At 28.8% G+C, this 26520-nt stretch overlaps 1 protein-coding gene and 1 pseudogene across 1 annotated transcript; both read left to right on the top strand.

Moving 5' to 3' along the window:
- The first annotated feature begins 1384 nt into the window (after positions 1-1384).
- On the top strand, positions 1385-13271 carry LOC136968388 (receptor-type tyrosine-protein phosphatase mu-like; annotated as a pseudogene).
- Positions 13272-14292: 1021 nt separating this feature from the next.
- Positions 14293-25844, top strand: LOC136968384 (adhesion G-protein coupled receptor D1-like). Its single transcript, XM_067262394.1, has 11 exons — positions 14293-14423; positions 21536-21745; positions 22734-22889; positions 22971-23053; positions 23131-23237; positions 23323-23428; positions 23503-23656; positions 23740-23809; positions 23932-24081; positions 24793-24970; positions 25656-25844. Exons 1-11 carry the CDS (start codon positions 14327-14329, stop codon positions 25761-25763), a joined length of 1419 nt encoding a protein of 472 aa, XP_067118495.1. The 5' UTR covers positions 14293-14326; the 3' UTR covers positions 25764-25844.
- Positions 25845-26520: the final 676 nt, after the last annotated feature.

Genomic DNA, 26520 nt, shown 5'->3' with positions numbered 1-26520 from the left:
ATATCACTGGACTATCAACTTTTATTTGCTTTTTTTCAAAGATAAATTTAAATTATTTGGTCTAATTTATGTGAAAAATTAGATCAGTGGATTGCTTTTTGTCGTTTAATTGCTCTTATTAATTGTATATTAGAACCTTTATCGATATCTGGGTCATAAGTAGTTAAAATATACATTACTGGTTCTAATAATTTAATAAATAAAATAATATTTTTACAATTTTTCTATAAGAATGAATAAATTGAATGATGATGGTCTTTTTATATGTGTCAATACAAAAATGAGGGTATACCGTATGTAAAGTGATAAGTAAATCATCGTCTAGGACTTGTTCTCGGTTATTATAATCAAATCTGGTCATCTGTCTACATTTACAATTCATAATCAACGTTTTAAATGTAATTAATGCGGTTTCTTGAATAAAATACTGATATTATTACTTAAGAGGATCGTTTTATAGGTCGTTCGTTGAATTTAAACATTTGATAGCTACTCGATGTTCTAATTTGGATAACGTAAATTTAAAGAAGGGTGAACTAGCGTTATTAAAAAGGAAAAAAAAAAACATGGTAAGGAAATACGAAAAGAAGCGATATGATCACTTGTAAAAAACAGGAAGAGCTTTCTTGCGCAATTTTAAAGGAAACACTTGAGTAACAGACCAAAACGTTCGTCACGAAACGGAAGGTTTAAATAACAGTAATTTCGTATTTTGTCAAAATTCGAAGGAAATCGCCCTACTTTCTAGACGTATTTTCAATGTTTACGATTCTTTAATTATAAGTGCGAAGATTCAATTGTGTAGCTTAAATCGCGGTCTCAAACCTTAAATCACTAAAAATTACGCAAGTTACACACTATCACGAATAAAAAATTAAAAAATTATTAGAATAAACTTCGTCAGACTATTCATTTGGAGCAACGAAGCGTTAAGTCTCGATGCTGCTGCTTCTGCTATTCCGTCTCGATATTCTGTTTTTTCTACAGAAAAAGAAACTTCCAGTAAGAATCCTCATTAAATCGCAACAAAAGAATGAAGCTAGATAAAGAACATGAACATTACTTACGTAATTATTAAAAATAAAAAAAATTCAGATCGTTACTAATCTAACCTAGTAACCTTTATCGTAACAAAGGGGGAGCTTGTTCACATAATAGCACTTTTAAAATACTATATACACAATAAGGAAGCTAAAAACCGGAAGTTTGCGTCGAAACAGTTTACTTTCCCCCCCCCCTATAAATTATTTAGACCAATAGAATGAAGGGGAAAAAAAACGTAACGAAACCTGACGTCATTAGTTGTTGTTTTGTGTTAATTGTATTCAATTTAGTTTTGTTATAAATCGTAACAGATGGCGCGATTGGTAATTTCAGCGCTACTTCCTCGAAAGGAGGAAATTAGCCAAGTTCTTAAATGGACATTGGGTGGTCGCGAACAGGTTATATCACGTGATTAAACTCGATTGTTATTGCCAGGTATAGGTCTTACTCGTGTATTAGTTGAGTCGGGTGGCCTGCGAGAAAACCAGATTGGACGACAACAAACCTGGCAGACTAAGAATATCGACACGATGTAAAAGAACGGCAAAAATTCAAAAAAAGAAAAAGAGGAAGATAAAGTCTGGTTGATGTTACGGAAAGGTAAGAAAATGTTTGTTAAATTATTTAAGGTTCTGTATGCATTAATATTGAATTAATGATATTTCCCGAGTTATATAAAGTGTCACGTGTACATGCCAAATAACACGCTATATCGAAGTTTATGTGTTTTAACATCTGCCAGACACACACACCACTTATTGCGGGCGTTGAAGAGACGATTTCCAAGAGTATTTTTAATTTATTTAACAATTAAATCCTGTGTAAGAGGTGTAGAGTTTAGCGTATTAGTTCTCGACGTTGAAAAAATTTTTTAATAGATGAACCCCTATGGTGATATCATTCTGGGTGGTGTTATGCTTGGTTCGGGTTGTCATGGTTACGGTCAATAACATGATTCGCTATTCAGACGAAAATAATGCATTTATTCCTTTTTTAATAAAGTTTATAAGCATTTTAAGGAAGAATCTCGCAGCCATTATTTATAAACATTGTTAGATCAGTGGTTTGAATGAATAGCCTCGATGTCCTTTGTAGTTTTTTGACTTGTCCTTCGTTATTTGTTTGACAATCATTAGTTTCAAGTACAAGGAAAATTCTATAATACTTTAGTGCATAGACCAAATCTATACTGTTTCGAGTTTATTTGTAATTAAAAGTATTGTTATAACTGATTTTTATTCGTACGCAAGCGTCGAAAATAGAAAAGAATATAAGCATTTATGAATTACATATCTGGTAAAGCCAATGATAAATAGAACGTTATTTTGCTACTGGCATTAAACGTGAATGGAATGAATTCCTGTTTGTACGACTGTCCCTGAGATTTGCAGGTGCAACTATCACCTTTAAGAAGGAAAAATCGATATAAGTTTGTACAAGTAACATAACATTATGACATTTCTGATTTAAAATATTCAAAGATCGAATCAATACACGAACCCGTTCCGTCAAAAATTCTATAGAATTACTTCACTACATCCGCTATTTTGATTAAAAATCACGTGATCCATTTCTCTAGACTATTATTGTTATTATAAACGAATAATATCTATGACTAAATAAATAATTAATGAAATTGTTCATTTTATTCGCATAAAATCACGACGAAATTTGATTTTTCCTGTACATAGAACAGTTTAAGCGGAAAAATAAATTATAAATAAAATTGGTGGCACTCAATGAATCGAGTAGGTGATGTCGTTGGATTTAACTTTTCGCATACAAACCTATTTATAGTTTTACGCTTCGTATCATTATTGCTAGAATGCACGCAACACCATATACGTAAACTCTTTTGTTGTAGTAACAGATGATGCCTTTCTTTCACAACACAAAAATTAAGTAACGAAAACGTATTTAGGCTACACAAATTCTATCGCGATAAGGATTTTCCTTCCACTATAAATGCAATTTTCTAGCGAATAATTCTGCTCCTGCTTCAGATATAACACACGTATAATACTGGAAATAAGAAGTAATTCGAATATTTTAGGGTATCGAACATTGTAAACCCGATTATAGTCTATATAATTAATATCTTTCGTACGAACCAGCTACACTGAAAAAAAAAGTCCTTAATTATCGTACGCCTCGCGTTGATTAATCGTAAATAAATATTAATATATAAGCCATTAACGAGTCTAATTGTATATAAATCGATTAGAAAGTCGATGAACACGAAATTTATTCTAGAAATTATTGATTTTTTATGCATTTTTTTAAAATAAACCTTTTGCCTTTTAAAGCGGAAAATGAGGTGATTAATGAGGATGGTTGTTAGCGACTGTTTAACGGATCTTCGTGACTAAATAGACTCATTCGCTTCGTTACGTGACTATACGCTTCGATAAAGAGGGGTAATGCCTATTCCAATTCGAATCTCGAAGGGTGATTCGAGTAAGTTTCAATGGAAACATTTTACACACTATAACTGACGTAATTGTCTACATTAATGTGTAATTTGCATACAATTTTCGTGTTATTTTCCGACTTTTCTGCAAAGTTTTTCGAGTGGAAAAGTACTTTACGAGACGGTGTAATCTAAATTCGATATCTTTAAAAATAGTAGTATTTATTGATCCAAAATTATCGAAATTATTTATTATTTTTTCTTTTTATGCAAAGAAGACTTTTCCCTGCTACTATGGAAACTGAACAAAACAATAATGTTAAACAGATGAAGCTGGGTAAGAGTTTTACTATTTACAATATTTAACCATTAACAGTGTATTAAATATATAAGGAAATATTTAGGAATGAAAAGTGTTTATTCCTCGTTTTGTTGTTGTTGCTGAGCCACTTCATGAACTAAAAAAAAATTCTCGTACAGAAGAATTTTCATTTGGTACACATGTGCAAGCTTTAAATGCTTGAGTATTAAATTACACCAAGCAACAACCATACTAAATTAGGCTAAAAAGATTTCTAAAATATGTAATAATTAATGTTTCCTTTTGAAGTGTTCATTTTTAATCGTTATATTCTACATAAGTTTAAAGTTTTGAGTGAATAAAACTATAATAAAGTGATGAAGAATTTTTTTATAGTTTATTAATAATTCAGCTAACTCGTATACAATACGATTAAGTCAGTAAATAAAGTATATTTTATACGTAAAGTTCTATAGCGTTATGTTTCTTGCAGTCTCGTATTATGTATAGAAACAATAAACAGTAGCGAGTTTTTATATACTTTAAATAGCAAGAGAAGCAATAAGTACTTGTAATATTAAAGATATACAGTATTTTATTTGTTTAAAATACTGTTTTAATCTATAAAAAGCTAAGAATTTTCGAATAAAACAGTAAGATGTTTCATACAGGAATTGCTGTGTTTTATTTGATATTATACGTTTAAATATATGGATAAAAGAAAGGAAAATAATAACATGAGTCAGACTTATTTCAATTCAGAAAATTTTCCTGGTGTGTGTGTATATTTACATATTATTGTGAAATCAATATTACGAGCAAGTTATACCTAATGTTAATGTCATTTTTTCTTATTGCTTAAAATGTTATTTAAATAAATTGTCTACAATTTATTATTTTTATCCCTTTAAAATTAACAATAAAGATTCTAAAGGAGAATACAAGGTCATTTTTTTTTTATTATTATAACAAGTTACTAGGAATGATAATTATCAATTTCTAACGACAGTTTTATTTTAAATAATAGAATAAAAATCTATTGTCTCTTTTCTAATTTCATTTTATATGACCCGATACGTTAGACGATTTACAAGAGAGTAAATTAATCATAGAGAACTACGATTCTCCTCCCGGAGTCGAGAAGCAGAATGTCATCAGATTGGAAGATTTGGAACATTATGTGAAAACCATGAACGAATGTGGAGGTTTTCTTACTAGATTTGAGGTAATTCTAGGATATAACAATTTAAAATAAATGTCATTCGTCTATTAAAATGGTACAGGCTATGATACTGTATTGATATTACACAGGAAGCTGCGAGTCTTACTCCAGTGATGATAAATGTGTAAAGATGATTCACACGCACCTCGTCGTGTATTTACGTAAAAAACAAGAAAATCAATAATTATTTGGTTGAGAATTACATCTTAATACAAATCGAAAGGTTTAATGCATTACGTCAGCTTGCCACTTAACAGTACAGATCATTAAACATATGATTAGAGAGTCAGAACTTTGATTTTATTGTTAGTCAATATTTGCTTGCATCGATAATGCTAATCGACAATCGGATTAGTGTTCTATGTTAATGTTATAACACTTCATTTAGCGATTACTAGGTTCTTTATGATACAATTATTTTATTTTGCACTTACGAAACGATGGTGAATAATTAATTAATTAAAAAAGAAATGATTAGACATTTTATAAAGCTAGAAATTATAACTTAATTATTACGTTTAACCTGTTTTTTGTCATCGAATAATAAATGGGGTCTTCTTCGAGCGATTTAGCGACAAAATTGGTTAAATTGCCTCGCAACTTCCTGTATTATGGTATAAAATAGTGAAAAATTTAGGTTAAAAGACTCGTGTTAGATTAGAAATAATTCTGTGTTGGCAATTGCTAAATTTTTATTTAACATTTTCATTACACGTTGACGACTACAATTAGTTTTAAAATATTTAAACGTACCTTACAGATGTTGAAAACCGGCCAGTTAAAACCTTGGGAAGCTGGAAAGAAACCCGAAAATAAATCAAAAAATAGATACGCCGATCTTTTACCCTGTAATTCATTATTTTTATATATTAATATTAATCATTAACATAATTCCGTAATAAATTATTCATCGATAACCTAGATGATGAAACCAGAGTCGTTCTTCAAAAACTAAAAAACGATCCAGATTCCGATTATATTAATGCAAGTTATATCGATGTAAGTGTAATTTTATTATTAAATTTAAAGAATAGAAATTATGTATTTTATTAATTACGCTTCTTTCTACAGGGTTACAATCATCCAAAAGCATATATCAGTAGTCAAGGTAAACAATTTGAATTTTATAGTTAATTAGATACATAAATATTCAAATTTAGATTGTTTACGTTTGTATTTATGCTTTTAAAAGGCCCATTAGACAAAACTGTCAACGACTTCTGGAGGATGATTTGGCAGGAGAGTGTAACCAAAGTCATCATGGCTGCTAACATCATCGAAAATGGAAAAGTAATTATTCATCCCGATTAAAATATATTTAATAAAATAATAATAATAATAATTTATTTCTAGAAAAAATGCGAAGTTTATTGGCCAGAAACTGTTAAAAGATACGGAGATATCACCGTTTCTCTTCAGTCAGAACAGGTCTTCATTGATTTTATAATTCGCACTTTTAAAGTACACAAGGTAATAATATTTCTTTTTATCATAAAAAAATTATCTTATACTCTGTTATTTATATTAAGGAAAAGATTGAAAGATAAAATATGAATGAGAAATGTATAAAAGCGCTTGATAGTGAATAACATTAATAGTTTGAGAAAGAGAGACAATGAGAAAAAAAAATCTCGTTAACCTTGGTTAATTGTGCTGTTGAATTTCTGTCTTTTAATTTAAATAAAGATCAGATTATATGCACCGCCATTTAGTATATAATTGTGTCTATAACCATTCTCCATTTACTTATTGAGATCGATTAATATGATTAACGTATTGGCAGTGGCGCGTTATCCTATGGGCAAAAAGGCCGATTGATTTGGGGGCCCCATTGGATATTGAGAACAAAATTACCACTCGATATCTATACAAAATGTATTTCAGATATATATTCTAATCCCATAGTTAGTTGGAGAACTTTTAAGTCGAATAATTAAATGTTCTATAAGTAAAGTAAATAAACACTCCGTCCTCGACATATTTAATACAAAAGTTACTTCCGAATGACTCACAGCATCCATACTCGTGTCGAACTTTAAATTACAAGTTACACATGCATTCAATTCTGTTATATTCGTGTGTAGAAGGATATTCTTTTTACAGAAAAACAAGTTATAATTATGTAACCTTTCAGGAAACGTTTCGGTAGAATTCTCCCATACGACTTCAGAATTTTATTATTATTATTATTATTATTCTGTTAATAATTAATGTGAGAATTGCCAGTGTCAATTATAAATCCGCATCCCGTCTACGATTTTGTGTAACGAATAAAAAAAGAATTCTTGTAATATAATTAAAAATAAATAAATAAAAGACAAATAGAAACGTTTCTTTGTATTATGTAAGATAAATTATATAAATAATAACATTTAACAGGATACTTTTTCAAAATAAAAAAAAAAATAAAAAAGAATTGCTCAACTAACGATACCATAAAATTTTAATTAAAGTTTCTTAGCTTAAAAAATAAAATAAAATAATTGTTAATTGTTAAATGGATTTTTTAAAGGGTTTATTAATCTATTTTGTTTTTGGAAAAAGTAAATCGTATATCCTTCAATTTAATGAATTTCTATTATGAATTTATATACAATCATTTGCCTGTCGAAAACATAAGACAAATGGACAGCGTTATGTAATAACATCGATCATATTATGTATTGAAATTTAATACGTCTTCTCGTTAATCCGGCATGACGACTATCCGGAATATTCCCCCCACGTGCTTGTCTCTTATGTAGTGCATGCATTAAGCTTGTAACGACACATTTAATAAAGAATTAATGTAACTTTACGGATAGTTCCAAAAAGAATCGATAATCCGGAACTCTTTCTAATCTGGCATTCCTGTGTGAAAGGAATGCCGGATTAGCAAAAATCTAGTGTATTCATTATTTCATAAATACATATATTTAAAAAAAAATTCAATTTGTAGTTTTGCTTCTTAACACTAACCAATAGTTTATAAAATATATTTATCCGTAAAACATTTTATAAATGATTGGCCATGCATTTATACTGTTCTTATTTCAATTATTTTATGTATTTAATCAAATTAAATGTTACATAAAGCCAGATTTATTAACTTTAGTTTATAATTAACAGGCGGGCCATTCGGGCGCTCGATATATTCGACAATTTCATTACACCGCTTGGCCCGATCATGGAATCCCTTCTTATCCGCTCTCTATGGTAAATCTAATAAATTATGCAAAAAAATACCACAAGAACAATAACGCTCCGGTTGTCGTTCATTGCAGGTTTGACTTTTATTTTTTAATTTATTCATTTTTTTAACCAAATATTAATGTCAATTAAATAAAATATAGTACAGTACTGTAATTAATATTTTTTTTAAAAATTATTCTACTGTGCCTCCATCTAGTGTTAAAAAACGACATTATAAATTTTATAGTGCCGGTGTCGGAAGATCCGGAACTGTTATGTTACTGGATGCAGCATTGGATATGTTGAAGGCAGAAGGGACCGTAGATGTCTTCAGTCTTTTATATAAAATGAGGCAACAGAGAGTTAATTTAGTAGAAAACTCTTGTAAGCGATTAATTATTATTATTATTATTATTTCAATTTCAATTTTTTATAAAAGAAAATAATAATAGTTTTATTACACGTAGGATCAATATACGTTCGTATATACAGCGCTTATCGATTATCATTTCGGTGATATCACATTGAATACTTCTGAGAGTTTCGTTCTTTATTATAATAAATTAAGAATGGTAGACAATGAGAAAAAGAAAAACGGTCTGCAACTTCAGTTTGAGGTATATTTTATATATATATATATATATATATATATTTTTTTTTTTTTTTCCCCTGTAATTTCCTGTATATAACAAAGTATAAACACTCTCTACACGTTTTAGGAACTAGAAAAGCTGACACCTCCCTTCACAGAAGACAAATGTTTAACTGCGTTGAAAGGGGATAATAAATCAAAAAATCGTTCCTTAGATATTTTACCTTGTAAGATAGAAAAATACCTTATTTTTCTTCTATTAAAATATAATAATAATAATAAATTTACATATTTTAGCCGAAGCTGGAAGAGTAATATTAAAAGCTGGAAATTCCATAATGTATGTGAATGCTGTTTACTGTAATGTAAGTATTTAGGGTATGTTTTAGTTTAGCCATGGATTTATTCGTGTGACAAATCAATAATTTTTCTTTTTTCTTTTTTATAGGGGTACGGTCGTACGGAATCGTATATTGTTACCCAATATCCTCTACCAGAAACACTTAACGACTTCTGGCAGCTTGTTTACGATGTCGGCTCTACAGTTATGGTGGTCTTAAACGATTTTAATTCGAAAGACGAGGTAATTGATCGTTGTTTAATTATCTAATAAAGATGATAAAATAATAATAATAATAACCTTATTTTTATTTTCTTTAAGACGGCTCCCGTGCCTTGGCCAGAATCGGGAACGGTATATCGAGGTAATTATAGGATCGATCACGTAATGAGTAAATCCAACCGTGCTGGAGTAATTCGACATTTAAAATTAAGAAATATGGATCAGGTTATTTTTATTTCTATACTTTTTGCATTTATTAATTATTATTACTATTATTTTTTTCTATTTTGTTAATCTAGATAGTACGACATTTAATTTGGATCATGAATAATGCATTGTAATTTTTATCTTTAATTTATTTTTAATCACAATTTAATATTAATATGAGAAATTAGAAAAATGAAAAAGTATGTTTTAAGAGCATTTTTCTTAAGGCATTTTCAATTATTTTCATAGGAAAAAAAAAAAACAGTTTTCTTAATGTAATTTGAATGGTTTTAAATACTAAGACTTTAACTTGTTAGTTTTCCTTAATCAGGCTTAATTATACAATGATTCAGGCTTTCGTTTAATCTGGCATTGTATGATTAAGCCTGATTTAAATATAACAAGCGTGGCAAAGCTCGATAAGTGTATAGAAAGTTTAATATTTTAAGCATTAATAAATTCTCATATTTAAATTTTAGGGACACAAGACAAGAAAGATTCGTCAGTTTCAACTTAAAGATTGCAAAATTAACGAAATGACCCATCCTGCAGTAAATAATGTAGTTTATATGTTGAACAAGATTGGAAGATGGCAACATAAATCAAAACACAAGCCAGTCATTGTTATGTGTTAGTAAGTAAACTATCTTTTTATTTCTATTCTGAAATTTACAATATAACTACTTTATAAAAAAATTCCATTGCCATATTACATGTTTAATACAGATTAACATATGTTGTAATATATATATATATATATTACAACATATGTTAATCTGTATTAAACATGTAATATGGCAATGGAATTTATATATATATATATATATATATTTTTTCAGCAATGGTTCTAGCATGTCAGGATTTTTCTGTGCCTCAGCTTATATGAGAGATCAATTTAGAAGTCAAGGATCCATAGACGTTTTCGAAGCTGTTAGAACTGTTAGAATTAATCGTCCGACTTTCGTACCAGTTTTAGTGAGTTTATATTTGATTTTTTTTATGTTAAGTTAACTTATTCTAAAGGTTATTTTATATTAATCATTATAATATGTAGCAGATTATTTCTAACAACACATATGTTGCCACACACCCATATAGACTCAATTCGTGTGTGTGTGCGTGAGATATACATTATAGTCTTTTCTGAATTAATTCTTTATTTACAATTGACCTAAATTAATAGATGGAAAGGAAAGAAGAAATTATTTGTTAAAAATGCTTTGTAATATAATTATTTCATTACGACCTATTACAATCGTAATATAATCAAAGCGACAGAATTTGTATTTTCTATTTTGCTGTAAAGAAATGGATTGTTGAGGCATACGAAAACAATTTTTATTTCATTACAAATATATAAATACATAAAATACAATTTATTCGAAGTGTTTTCTATTTGTGTGATGGAGTAGAATAAAAAGATATTATTTATTCAAATGATAAATAACGAGGTAAACACAAACTACTAAACTGGTCATAAATATTAATGAATTTATCACTGGTGTTTTGCTGTTAACTTGCCATTACCGCCGAGATAGCTCGAGTTTCATTATCGATTTCAGAATTTCGGGGATTTCTATCATGTGTTAGACTGTCTACCACTGAAATCACTGCTCTTGTTAAATGGATTTCTTTACACTTATTCAAAAATGAATATGATTTATTTTGATTTATCTATCAGGAAATAAATGATTTCTATTCTTTTATTTTGTAACAAGATATAGAATTTTTCCTGTTTTCTTCATTAGAATAGTGATTGATTCTCTTTAATTACAATTATGACTTGCAAAACCGGTGTTATAACTAGGCAGGTGCAACGGCACCCTCTGAAGCTTAATAACTCCTGTGCTTTTTATGGAAAATTTCTGAAATTTTGCAGGGATGTTTGTGTATTAGGGAGTACGAAGCTATTTAATTTTGGTGATTAAAGGTCGAGGAGATGGGGAGATAATGGTGTGTCGTGTAATTGTATCTCCAATGGGGTCGGACTTATTGACGATTTTACTGGTTATTGGCATTTACAATTTTTTTTTTTTTTTTTTTTTTTTTTTTAATATAAAACTCATCCCTGCCGTCAAAATTAAGCTGTTTGTCATTTTATAATAGATAAAAATATAAAAAGTATTTTTAATAAAACATGCTAACAGATGGCGCCACCAAAATTTTAAATTTTGCCGGGAAAGTTGAGCAACTCGTTGCTGGTTTAGTTAAACTATTTTTTTTTTTTTTCGGAAAAAGAGGGAGACCAAGAATGAAATTTTGCACAGGACACACGAAAAAGCTAGCAAATAAATCAAAGTAAATCAAAACATTACAATTACCTTATTATATATTTATCTCTGGAAAGCATGTCTCCACTTTGTATGCGTGATTTTTTTTATTTTATGTTGTTCTACATACGATTGACTTACCGATTGATATTATTACTTTAATATCTAAAAAGTTAGCATTTGTATAGTAACAATATTTGTTTATATCAGTAATAAAAACATTGTCATTGATTTCTTAAAGCTTTATCCATTCTAAATAATTTAGCTATTTGTACACGTACGAAAACGGAAAGATTTAATTAAATTTAATGTTTGTTTCGCATGCAAAGTTACTAGAAATTTAATTTTATTTGCATATTTGGATGAATTTATAGCATAAACTGTTTAAAACCCTTTAACTATTTAATAATTTATCCTGCTAAACATTGATTTTTATCTAGAAAAGTATATTTAATACACAGTACATCATTAAAGTTTGTTACCGCTATTAAACAATAAGCAAATGTTTCGATGATAATGTTTAGGAAAAATCAATTAAATATCTCGATAAAAATTCGCTTAATCTCTAAATTCCCATTAAAGTTGATTAGAATTTGTTATTAAGATCATTAAAAATATCTCGCTTATTTTAACGAATTGAAGATAGAGAATTAATAAACATTAGGAACCAGTGTAAGCAATCGATTCAATAAGAGATAATTGCTTAATAATGATGTTAATTTTTGAACTTGTTCCTTATAATAATCCGAACACTCTCGACGTTCAGTTTTAAATTTCTATTAAATGAATTGATTTAAAAAGTAAGAAATGTAATACATTTCTGATTAGTTTCAGATGTTTATTGAACTCGACAAGTCATTCATAACTTTTCTTTTTTTCTATAGAATCAGTACAGATGGCTTTACGAAGTTGGATGCGCTTTGATATCGTATAAACGTTCGTTACGATGACAAAAAAGTGTGATGAATGGACCTTTCAAATCCGACATTTACCACCGACGGTTTTATATATTGTCAACATAAAAACGCTTTCATGCAAGCAACCTGCCAGACACGAAGGAATTAGTTTATTCTGCATTTTATGAAGTAATCTCCAATGGAAAAATAAATGCCTGGAATATAAAAATCAATATCTCGAAATTTATAATAATAATTCACTTAAAATGCCTTTAATTATCCGTCCTTTCATTCCTTATATAGATTTTTTTTAAAACGTTTGTATGTATATATATATAAAGATGTGTACATTTTAACTATTGAATATATTTTTTACCGAATGATATTTGTATAAGGGGAAACGGACTGTAAATATGTAGGCATAATATGTATTATATTGTGAGGGATTTTTATTTCTTCCGAAAGACATTAATTGCTTTAAAATAAAGTGTATCGCACTCAGTTTTATATGGCCGTATTGCTTTGTTGTCAATGTAAATTTTAATTTTTTACATGTAAATTCACATTTTTTCATAATAAAAGTATGTATAAAAATATCTTGTGTTATCTTTAATACTGTCATTTTTTTATAATGTATTAATTCTCATTATTATTATTATTATTAAGGAATGTCAGATGTAGTTCATCTAACAAAATTTTCAAAAAATGGTACGAAATGACACGCTAATGGGTGGAAACGTGACTGATGCATATAGGTCATACGTGACACTGTCACGAATTGCGAAGATCAATGAAACTCGGAAGAATGTTGATGTAGGTCTAGATGAATTACGGTGATAAAAACATTGGGATTAATGCAATGTTACAAGGGGTTATGATGCTTGTTGGAATATATAACAAACGAAGCATAGTTAGATATATAATATTAAATATTTACGTTCAGTTATTTATATATAAATAGATAATTTATTTAAATCGATTTAACGGACCTCTATATAACGGAATTCGGATTTAATGGGCAAAAAATTTAGATATTTATTTAAATTCGCGATTACAGCACGTTAAGAGTCGAGTCGATGAGTGAAGTGCAACTCTAGAATCCTGTATTTGGCACGTTAATACCCTTCCTGATGAGAATTTAAATGTATCTAAATCAAAAATGATTAAAAATAGTGCGGGATTGCGTATCAGTTATGTTGTGATACAAGTATATTTTAAAAAATTGTAGGATTCTATGGAAATACATTACAAAGTTACGCTTCGATAGAAACATAACTCGTAATTTCGTATTGATAGAAACGTAACTTGTCATTGCTATCGGCTTATGTGTAACATTCGAGCATGATTTGTTGCGGTACAACTATGTTAAACATTAAAAAATTGTGTAGAGTTCTAGCGAAAGATATTACGAGTTAGGTTTCGATAGAAACATGGAAACAAGTCGTAATGTGTTAGCATAAATAAGAGAGAGTACGTTATATTTTCTGTTATTATCAAACTTGGTGAAGTTTTTTCCTATATAACTCGATTTTTGTTACCATAGTTACAAAACAGCAAACAAGAACCGAAAGGTAGATGTTGTTTAATATAAATTCTGTCAATGATTACGAACCATGGCAGAATTGCAGACGAAACACAAAGACCGTAAACCATGATTAAATCTATTTGTAATTTGCATGGAATCATTTTAATATACGTCTTTTGGAATATAATTTATCACACCGAAGAGAATCCAGTTAAAGAAGAAAGTGAGTAAAACAAGTAAAAAACAAAAAAGAAATTTTTCTTGAAAAATTCTTTTTTCCGAAATATCTGCATAAAATTTATTTATTTATTTATCTCTGATTAATTTATTTTTTTAAATTGTTGTTAACTATTCGTATTTAATGCAGGCGATGGTAATTAATCTCCTTTTCTCGTAATATTTAAATTAAATCAGTTAATTTGAATAATAAGAAAAGAAGAAAAAGGGCATAACATCATTTTTTGTTAAGCAATTTCCTTACAAAAAAAAATTTAATTTGCATATTTTATGATAAACACTTTAATTCTGAATGTAATTAAAGCATTTCAAATTGGAATTACAATGAAGCTTTATATGCTTTAACTTCATTCAGAATGAAGAAAGTCGATGGATATCTTCGTACTTTTCTCGAAAATATTTTTGTATTTGTATTGTATCGTGTCTTCTATTTCTATATTACTAACATTAGCGGTCATTGTATCGAATTGGCATTTTTTATCCGTTTAACTCGCTCCCCCAAGATTAAATCCTGAGTGCATCACTGGATTCAAGACTAGAAAAATCCTCCACAATATATAACTTTTCAAAATTAAATACCGTCTAAAAATATTTTCGAAATGTTGAAAAATTGCTATAATATTTTACGGTAGAGATATTAACGTATAAATCAATCTTAATAATAATCTAAAAATATAATTGGTGTCATCGCCATTTATCTTTAAAATTTTAATAAATTGTATACATCGAATTGAGCTATTTATATTAATTCTATCATTTAAAAATAGGGATTATTTTTATATTTTAAAGCCGCTGATATCTACGTAAATTCATAACCAACCAATCTTTTATTAATACAAGATAAACGTACATTATAAAATAATTTTAAATATAATAAAATATATCGATAAAAAATATGTATTAAAATCGCTAATATTTAATCGTAATTTTTATCTGCTGTAGAAAATAATTAAACTGTAATCTTTATCAATAATTAATAACTCATAAAAGGCCAAACATCTATATTAGAATAAATGTTACACTTTTCCATGCCTACGGATACAATCTAACCATAGCAGAACCAGTCGCTATGGTTAGATTTTAAATTATTTAAACGTACGTATGTCTATACGATTAAAATTTCCCGACTGGAAAAAATATAGAAGTTTTATTAAATATTTAATATTGAAATTTTTACGTGAATTTTGCATTAATACATATTTAAGTAATCAAATGACAAACGAACAGACGGATTCTTTATCGGGATATACGGCTAAATAATTACTGAGAAATTTAGCAACAGGCAGGATTGTGGTGCCAAATTTCTCAGTAATTATTTAGCCCTGTAACCCAATACAAAATCCGACCGTTCGATAGATATTTGAAACGATTATCGTTTATTGTATATTTAAGTGGTCATTTCTATTATTTTAATTACTCTAGTATTCTTATACGCATATATCATAATTAGATATCTTCATAAAATTTTGCTATTCTAAATTATGCAATTTGCTATGCGATAAGTATTCTGTTGAAAAGTATAATTTAGCAAATGTCATCGTGTCTGTCAGTCAATTTCTGTTTACTGTTCTTGCAGTTAATAATGTTTCATACTAAATTAAAACACATTGCTTCTCTTTATCTCTTTCCATACCATCGACTTTTATTTTATGAAAATCAAACACTTCGTACAATATTCCACTTTCAAACTGTAAGTTTTCCAGTCGTCTATGTAAGGTTGCATTTGAGCAAACTGTCATAACCTTTTGAACCACAGCTAAATCTCAACCCTGACGCTGTATATACTGTTTCGTCGAACCATTTTTAAACACATTGATTTTCGAGCATTGAACTCTTCATTTAATATTGTAGAATAATCGTGTTAAAAATTATCTGTTGCTGGTTCATAACACGCTGCCTGTTCAATACAACTCGCACCATCTTTTGACATTTTACAGAAAGTGGGTTTCTTACTGGTGGAGCCTTTCTAGACTTTTTGTGGTGCGTAAGAAAATATGGAACGAAAAGCACTACGCTTCAATTTTCTAGTTCCATCAACTCTATTTATTCCCACCGATCATCAGCAAAATGTACCCGAAAATCAGATTAAGTGTATTATTTCAGATATTAAGACAGAACATTTCGATTTAAACAATTTATGCTATTACTTATTTAATTGTATAAAACTTATCGAATAATTATACAATTACAAACCATAACGTAAGTAACACATAAGATAATTTTTACTTAAATAACATAAGTCAACAGTCTCATATTAGTTATATAATTATTTTATAATTTCCATGCAATTAAATAAGTATTATATATAAATATGTTTATAGAATATTCAATCTATTCTACTGTGAGGTATATTTATAAACCAACTTAATACACATCATACTTATATATTATTATTGTTATTCATTAAACTAAAATAACAATTTATTATAAGTGGCTTACGATAAACACTGTATAATTAAAATGTATTTATTATTCATCAACCATTTTTATACCAAATTCTATTTCATGTATTTTATGTTCTAAATCACAAATCTACTGTAATTTACAATACTTTTTATTAAAATAACGTAGATTTGTATAATTAATGTAACGTCTATCAAAATACAACTCACATACAAAGGAGTTCTTGGTGATTTCGAAGTCTCTTGACGGAAAAGTGGGATGCTGAAGAATTTAATTGTCACAATAATTGCTTCCAGGAGAGAAATGCGGCCGAGACCGTACGGACATAGCTAAATCCTCTCCGAAAGGGAATAAAAACACATTTTTTGTAGTTTGAGGACAATCATTCAAGAAGGAGTGTAATCCTCGCTATACACGATTAAGAACAGCGCATCGCTATCTAGACTATAAATCTCTATTGTAAGCATAGCTTTATTGTTTTATTAAACGCGAATATTACTGTCAATCTGTGTCAGCGTGAAGCTCTGTGTCCAGTAGCACTATCCTAATGCGATTCTTTACTTAACAAACCTGCAGTAATGTTCAAAATAACACCAGTCGGATTGACAAAACACAACGTTTATATTGAGAAGACGAACATACAAAACAAATACAAAATAACGTTTACAACTAGGTATTCACAATACACTAATATAAGTTACAACCGACTATGTTCCGTACAAGTTCGTCGGAAGGACACCTTACGACCTCCGCTAACAGACTTAGTACTCGCAACACCTCTGAATCAAGAAAAGTTCGTGATAGTCCAACGGGATTCCACTTACACCAGGTCTCAACAAGGTCCCAAAGAGAGAACCCAGAACCTAGAACCTAGGACTTTTTTTTCCCGCCGAGAACTGCTCCTTATATAGCAGCCGACGTTCAAATTCTCCGCCAATCAGCTTCGATGTCTTCATAAATTCCGCCCAACGGCCATTCTCCGACAGCCAATCGTCCGTCGATCGTCGATTCAAACCACAACGGCTTTCCCAACGGATCTTTTCTAAGGGTTCTTCCGTAACGGCTATGATTTTGAATTACGAAAGTTTCCGTTAGGTTACAAACAGAGCGGGAATCACTCGCCTGGGCGATTCCATCCACTACACCTGCTATAGCAGTAACCAACGTGGCCTAACTAGAGAGCCTGTAATAAGAGAGTGGCCATATAAGGAACGCTTTTCTATTGGCAGTTTGCGATCACGTGACCTTAAGCCACCATTATTCTTCCAAACAACGTGTTAGCCAGATTGGAACGAAAGCTTCGTCGATAAATTAAAATTAATCAAAGGTTAGTGATATTAAGAATATATAGACAATATTTCGAATGACAATATACTGTTTATTTGTATTAATCTTAAGTTTTTCAGTTTTATGCTAGTTCTTACGTACTGATATTTGTTATTTAAGTAAGAAGTTATTGTTTAGTTTAACTTACTTTTCACTTTAATAATTCTTAGAGTATGACTGGATGTGCCGCTTTTGGCTGCACAAATCGCAGCGAGAAAGTTTTTCCGAGAAATCCTGCACGTCGGAAACTTTGGGAAACAAAAGTCAAAAGAAAAAACCGGAAAACAACCGACAGCAGCTATGTATGTGAAGTATTAACAATTATCTATGTATGTAAAATTCTTACTTTATATTCGGATGCTATTTTTATTCATAAAACAGTCCATATTGCTTAAAATTTAAATTAAAAAAAGTCAGTATACGTAAACTAATTATGAGTATTGATATAGTTTAATATTTGTAATATGTGATATACGATATCTGACACGAAAGTCCTTAATTATACAAATCTACTTTATTTTAATAAAAAGTATTGTAAATTACAGTAGATTTGTGATTTAGAACATAAAATATATGAAATAGAATTTGGTATAAAAATGGTTGGTGAATAATAAATACATTTTAATTATACAGTGTTTATCATAAGCCACTTATAATAAATTGTTATTTTAGTTTAATGAATAACAATAATAATATATAAGTATGATGTGTATTAAGTTGGTTTATAAATATACCTCACAGTAGAATAGATTGAATATTCTATAAACATATTTATATATAATACTTATTTAATTGCATGGAAATTATAAAATAATTATATAACTAATATGAGACTGTTGACTTATGTTATTTAAGTAAAAATTATCTTATGTGTTACTTACGTTATGGTTTGTAATTGTATAATTATTCGATAAGTTTTATACAACTAAATAAGTAATAGCATAAATTGTTTAAATCGAAATGTTCTGTCTTAATATCTGAAATAATACACTTAATCTGATTTTCGGGTACATTTTGCTGATGATCGGTGGGAATAAATAGAGTTGATGGAACTAGAAAATTGAAGCGTAGTGCTTTTCGTTCCATATTTTCTTACGCACCACAAAAAGTCTAGAAAGGCTCCACCAGTAAGAAACCCACTTTCTGTAAAATGTCAAAAGATGGTGCGAGTTGTATTGAACAGGCAGCGTGTTATGAACCAGCAACAGATAATTTTTAACACGATTATTCTACAATATTAAATGAAGAGTTCAATGCTCGAAAATCAATGTGTTTAAAAATGGTTCGACGAAACAGTATATACAGCGTCAGGGTTGAGATTTAGCTGTGGTTCAAAAGGTTATGACAGTTTGCTCAAATGCAACCTTACATAGACGACTGGAAAACTTACAGTTTGAAAGTGGAATATTGTACGAAGTGTTTGATTTTCATAAAATCAAAGTTGATGGTTTGGAAAGAGATAAAGAGAAGCAATGTGTTTTAATTGAGTATAAAACATCACTAACTGCAAGCACTGATTATGACACAAATACTAATACATGTTATGGCGAGGTAACATTACCAAATTATACTGACTTGGCTTTTCATTCACTAGTCTTTATGTTAGGTGGTATATTTACAAGGTGGAAACAGACTGTTGTTTACTTTTATACTAGTCACTCAACAGATGGTTCTTTTCTTAAAAATATAATTTTTGATTTAATTAAATGTAGTCAAGATGTTATAGCATTGAGAATTAATTCCGCATCTAATATGGGATCTATAAATCAGACAATGTTAGTGGAAAATTGGGCATTGTTAGTGAAAAATTTAGTAAATGTATATATTATATCCCACATCCTTAACGTAAACGAACTCCAAAAATTATTAAATAGTATATTAAATGAACAAATAATAATAGTAAAAATTAATTCTAAATTTAGAAAACGACATTTGTTTTCTTCTGCCCGAATTTCTATCTAAATAAGTGCTAGATTACTTCCATTTCCCCAAATAAGTATAGTATGTGGCTGTGGCTAAATAAGCATTTTGGAAAAGACATGGCGACAGCTTTCCGTATGACCACATGCTAAGTTGCTGATAGCGCCGCCCTGGTAGCAGTGCTTGTCTCTAGACAGGTTTTGGAAGAGTTCACCAACCTTATGTTCTAGTAATCGTGGCTGGGTTTAAGGCGCCTTATCACACACACCTAACGATGTCACGATGTCACGCGGCAAATTCAGACAGGAAAGCAGATGTGTTGTCATCAAATGTCTTATTCGGAATTATTCATTAAAAAATTATTCCTATTTTTTTAAGTAACAGGGTAACACGTTACTTTTGCTTTCCAGATTCCAAATTGATAAGACTACCAGCACCTGCTTTGATTAGAAGGTAAAATGGTGCCGTAAATAATTTGAAGTGACGAAAAAATATTAAAAACTTCAATAAAATAACTCAATAACTATTTTCTGACATATTTATTAAAAAAAATTAAAGTTTGACTTGTTCCTGTTCTATTCTTTACAGTCTATTAATTAGCTTTGATAAATTTATTTAAATACTATTGATGTGTACGGTGAATATTCGATAGCATTCTGAAGCTATTTAAACGTTAATCGAAGTGCAAAGGCTTTTAATTAACTAATCAATCATAAATAATTACGTCAGTATAAAATTATTAATTTTTTATGGCTAAAATTTATCCTTTATTATATACAGTTTAAGCTAAAGTCAGGTTTATATAATGGCCGATTTTACTTCCTCGACATGCTTTTGTATAATGATACGCTGGTATAAGTTAACTTAATGCGTTGTAAGCCGTAAAAACGGTTCTTCATTTAACAGTCTTCAGCAAGTTATATGCAAATCACCCATGAAAAGTGTAATTTTGCTACGGAAGAAACTGTTTTCATTAGCCGAAAATGTATGCACAAATATATTAAAATCTGTCTGAAACGGAAAAACGTAGCAATTTTCTGTTAAATTTTACTATAAGCCAGAAAAGGAAACGTAATTTAACAGAAATAAAACGGAAAATTAAGACTCAATTTGTAAACAAATAAGTAAAATTGCCTTCATAATTTATAAATAAATCTTTTATAATTACTTCATTTATTTAAAACACTTCCGAATTTAATAATTAACTTTATTATTATCATTAAATTTAATGTAGTAAAAGAAGACAATTAAAGCTACTATATAAACAGTTAAAAATGTAATGCGGTTATAATGTTATAATAAAATTTACTTTAGTATTAGTTTTTGCCATTTAATTTCTTGAAAAAAGTAATTAAATGCTTTTATGATACATCGTTATAAATTTTTTGTTGTTAATAAAAATTGAATACGGTTATATTTTTAAGATAATTAAATTGGTTTTCGTTTTAGTGTGCGACATTAAGGAGACTCCGTATAAACTCAATTGCTACTGGATACCGTTAAAGAAAAGAACATGGAACGAAGCCGTTAAATTTTGTACAAGAAAGGGAGGAATATTGTCTGATCTTATTGAAAAAGAAGATCTAGAATTCTTCACGGCTTTTCTCTCGTCCTCTTCAATAACTAATGTTTGGGTACATTTGGATATATCTAAATTCGGTAAATGATATATAATGATTTCATGCCATTAAGATATATTAATTAGAATTTATTAACAACATAAAGAGTTGTTTTAACTAAATACAGTGCCGTAATTAGGCAGGGCATCGGGTGCACAGGTAAAGGGATGAAGAGGGGACTTGAAATGGAACTGACGAGCCCTATTAGTTCCTATGTAGATCCGGCCCCGATAATCCAAATTGTGAGTTTAATGGCCCTTGAAGTCAGAAAGATCGGCGACCGATCTATAGAAACAAAAAATTTGAATGGATTAAAATAACAGTTATGTTTTCATTTCATTCTTATTATTTAACACTTTTATACCTTTTATATTCTAAAATCATCCAGCAACTCGTTGCTTAACTTTCCCGTCAACGTGTAGAACTGCGTGTGGCGCCATCTGTTATAATATTTTATTATTAAAAACTTTTTACATTTTTAAATCATTATAAAATGGGAAAAGGCTTAATTTTGATGGTAGGGATGGGTTTTATAAAAAATTGTAAATGCTAATAACCAGTAAAATCGTCACGAAGTCCGACCCTACTGGAGATACACACGATCCCATTTATCTCCCCACCCCCTCGACCTTTAACCACCAAAATTTAACCGTATCAATTTCCCTAATACACAAACGTCTCTGGAAAATTTCAGAAATATTTCGCTAAAGGTACAGGAGTTATTAAGCTTCAAATAAGGTGAACAAAATTATGTCCCCTAAACACACTAACATCCATACTTATGGGGGGAGGGAAACCCGAATTTTTTTGCATTTCTCAACGTTTTAATGTCCCAAACGTTATAATGAATCAACAGGAAAGTAGTTAGAGTAGTTAAAAATAAACATTTAGTTAATTAATAGTTTTAATTAACAAATTTGAACAGCAATTGTAACTAGTAGTTAACTATATTGAGAGTAGTATAATTACATTGGGTTGATTACTGTCCTTCCTATTACAATAATGAAGCTATGCCAATTATTTTACAGATGTCAAAATTAATCCGAAATGTTGGAAAAACGAAAGTATTGTTATTCCCGCAGCAGCACTTTGTTGTTCTTATAAAGTCGAAAATCGCAGATATTTAGGACAATTTTCTATTTTTAATTGTACAGATAAGAAAAATTTTGCCTGCAAATTGCCAAGTAATATTATAAATTATTTACTTTCTTTAATTAATAAATATCATTATTTTATTTACTTACTTTCTGTCTTTTTAATCCTAGAAGTACGAGTCAGTCGAATTGAATCACAAAGAAGTGTGGTTAGACACATCAGACAAGTTCCAGACGATGAAGAATACGGCGATGTAAATAATAAATGCCATTTAATTATTTTCTTAAATAATATATATAAACCTTAATATTAAAAAAATATTATATTTAGATTCTAAAGCCCGAAAAAGAATACCCTATGTTAGTATTTCGAGTGATCGCATGCTGCACATTAATTCTTTTAGTTGGGATAACTGTCATCATTTACATAACTACTAAGTATTGTTAAGCTCCTTATTAAAATACAATTACATAATATAATTCTTTATAAAATCTTCGTTTTATATAATAATATGTCTTATAGGATGTTTTTCAACGAATGCTTAGCTCACGTCTCTTCTGAATTTGCTCTTTTAGGAGCTTATACGTGTATTTTAATTACAACATGTGAATCTTATTATATTTCTTATGTACGTATGCATTTTATTTATACGTTTATTGGAATTTTACAAATATCTATTTACAAATATTTCTTTTTTTTCAGTCATTATGTCTAGCAATATCCATTTTCTTACAGTTTTTCTTCTTAGTTGTTTTTACATGTCATTTATTAGAGATTATCGTTATATCGAGAATGTTGTTGTCCTGGTTTCCATATATATTCGTTAACAGATGTCCACTGTTAACTATAGGATGGGGTGAGTTCAGTAATTATAATTCTTACTTTAATAAATTATTATTTTAAATATAAATTTCGCGTTAATTTTATAAAATTTTCTAGGTTTACCAGCGGCTATTACAATACTAACAGTAATTGTGGCCCATGATCATTACATTACTTCTAGTGATAAGTAAGTTTATTTATATAATATTATAATAATTTACTATACTGTATTATTGTATAAATGTATACATTTTAAGATATTGTTTTAATTTTTTATTATTACTCTGACATTCAAAAAATATCTTCCAGTTGTTGGATGAATGTTGATAACGGTATTAAATGGGTAACAATCATCCCCGTAGGAATTTGTGTAGGAGTTCATATCTTGTTGTTATTAATGGTATTAGTCATAAAAGATATTCCTTCAAACGTCAGACGACAAGATGTGAAAAGAGCGAGGTATTTTATTTATTTAATTTTAAACGCTTTTATTTAACTTGCCTTGTATCGTGTTCTCAAATTTCATCCACTTCTGATTAAGATAATTGAGTCCTTAATATTTCAGCCCTTTAATGAGGCTTTATATGATGACCCACCCCATTTTCCCCACTCCGAAATCTCATAAACGTAAACAAATTGAGTGTGTAAATACACTGTAAATACACCTCAATCTGGAAAAACATTCAAAATATTGTTTTCTTGTCATTTCGATTCACAATTCCTTCTAGAAAACTATATTCTTACTTATTATCGAGAAGTCGTCGCTGTAACTTCTAGAATTTTCTATATTTTGAAGAAGCCGATTACATTGTCAATTTAATCATTTGTCACGGACAGAATCTATTTCGGAGATATATTAACAATTCTACAATTTTTAAAATTGTGAGAATTCATATTTTACATCCAGATTAACAGACCAAAAGCAATTTATCTGCACAAGAAGCGAAGTAATATGGAATATAGATTAATCGAAATGCGAAAATTAAAAGTTCTATCTAACAGACCGATCCAATTTTAACTTTTTATTCCGTCAATTCCCTTTTCAAGTTTAGAGAAGTAATGCAGAAAAACTCTTAATATTAAGAATTTTTATTAGAAATATTTTACTATATAGTTATATGTGATGTTTCGAATAAACAAACTAACATAACGTATGTATTAATGTTTTAGAAATGCACTTTCTGCTCGCTGGGCTTCGGCTATCATTATCATGTTTCTAACTCTGGTTTGGTCTACAGGATTAATGGCTACTAATAGAAACAGTGAAGCATTTTTCGGAGTTTTCTGCGTGATAACTATTATACTGGGAGCTATGGTTCTTATTCTAAGAATATCTACCGAAGCGGAGGTAATTTACTAGTCTATACTTTCCTTACCGGAGATCAATAATCTATTACATAGATATTAAATACTTTCTAACAGAAACTATTTATTGTCTGTATATCTGTTATTTTTAATGGCTTGAAATGCCATTAAAATAGAATAATCATTTATACAGAATCAAATTTGATTTAAATTTGATGCTGGATGGTTCATTATCGTCGGATATTTATTATTAAACCAAATACAGTTTCTTTTTTTGGTTGCTGTTTTATAGATTACACAGATGTATTATTAATCCTATAGTACTTTTACATTAAATCTTGCTAAATTGCTTGTTATTAATTTTTTTAAGTTAAATCCTATATAAATATTATTGATTCAATTTTAAATAGTAACAAATAACCAATAAATATGTGTTTATACGTATATCGATTAACCGTAAATATACAGATGATATCTGTAGAAAACTTTTTATGATCAATACTATAGATTTTACAAAATATAATAATATATTTTAAAAAACACGTATATAAAAAAGCTATTAGTATGTATTCATAGGTAATATTAATCCTTGTTTGTTCATTCAAAGTTTAATCTTAATGGAAAATATGTATCACTTAATAATATTAATTATATTTATATAACGTTTAAGGAAAAGTATTTAGTGTGTATTTTACAGCTGTTTTTATTGAGTAATTATTATTATACAGGTTCGAAAGCGAATTACTTCAGCATTTACTTCTTCTCCAGTATTAGTGACTCAACAACCTCTTTGGATATCCAACTTCATTCGACAGCGAAAGTCATTCGGTTCATAATCATATGCCAAAAACACCTGTTCGAAACTCTCCACACCTCACAACTCGAACAAATCGTTTTTCATAATATACTGCGAGACACTAGACGATCAATTGTTAACTAAACAAACAATATCGTTTTTAATTATACTAAATTCTATTTTTGTTAATGTTTGCTGTTAAAATCGAAATAATGGAATTTACGTGGATATGGGATAACGATATAAATACTTTTAATGTTAAAAAAAAAATGCATAAAAATATTTTATATACAAAATTTAAAATAAAATAAAAGAAAACTTACACGTGGAAAATTAATATATTGTTAATTAATTGCCATTTGAAGAAAAAATTGAACTGTAAAATGTAATAAATAATAAATGATTTTAAGCTGTTTGAAAATAAATATGACTCATATTTAAATTAAATATTGCCAAAGAATGCTTATTTAATTTACAAATGAAACATTTCCTTATTCTTACGACAAAATTATTGTTCATTCTTTTCCTAAATAAACACAATAAATTTTTAAATGTGTTTTAATGTTAAAAGGAAAATATTTATATAAATTCAATATTTTCCTTTTTCTCTTCTGTAATGAAATTATTTAATAACGTGCATTTACTTATTAGTAAAGCAATTTACGTATGAACGTAACAGACTAAAACCTACAGACAATTTTAATTAAAATTATATTTAATAAATTTGAAAAATAGGAATGTAAAGAAGGTTAAATGATATAAATATTTGTAAATTTTCTAATTTGAGGTAGAGTATA

This window comes from Centruroides vittatus, unplaced genomic scaffold, assembly GCF_030686945.1.
Source record: "Centruroides vittatus isolate TY-2023 unplaced genomic scaffold, ASM3068694v2 contig_1457, whole genome shotgun sequence".
Taxonomy (NCBI): domain Eukaryota; kingdom Metazoa; phylum Arthropoda; class Arachnida; order Scorpiones; family Buthidae; genus Centruroides; species Centruroides vittatus.
The sequence above is the reverse complement of the archived record's forward strand: the minus strand, read 5'-3'. Positions and strand labels throughout refer to the sequence as shown.

What these genes read in the sequence shown, in the direction of transcription:
- LOC136968384 (XM_067262394.1), top strand. Translation starts at nt 14,327, where the DNA reads ATGATTAAATCTATTTGTAATTTGCATGGAATCATTTTAATATACGTC. An exon ending in GAATCCAGTTAAAGAAGAAA is followed by an intron (nt 14,424 to 21,535) that starts GTGAGTAAAACA and finishes TTTTCGTTTTAG; the next exon opens with TGTGCGACATTAAGGAGACT. An exon ending in ACTGTTAACTATAGGATGGG is followed by an intron (nt 23,657 to 23,739) that starts GTGAGTTCAGTA and finishes AAAATTTTCTAG; the next exon opens with GTTTACCAGCGGCTATTACA.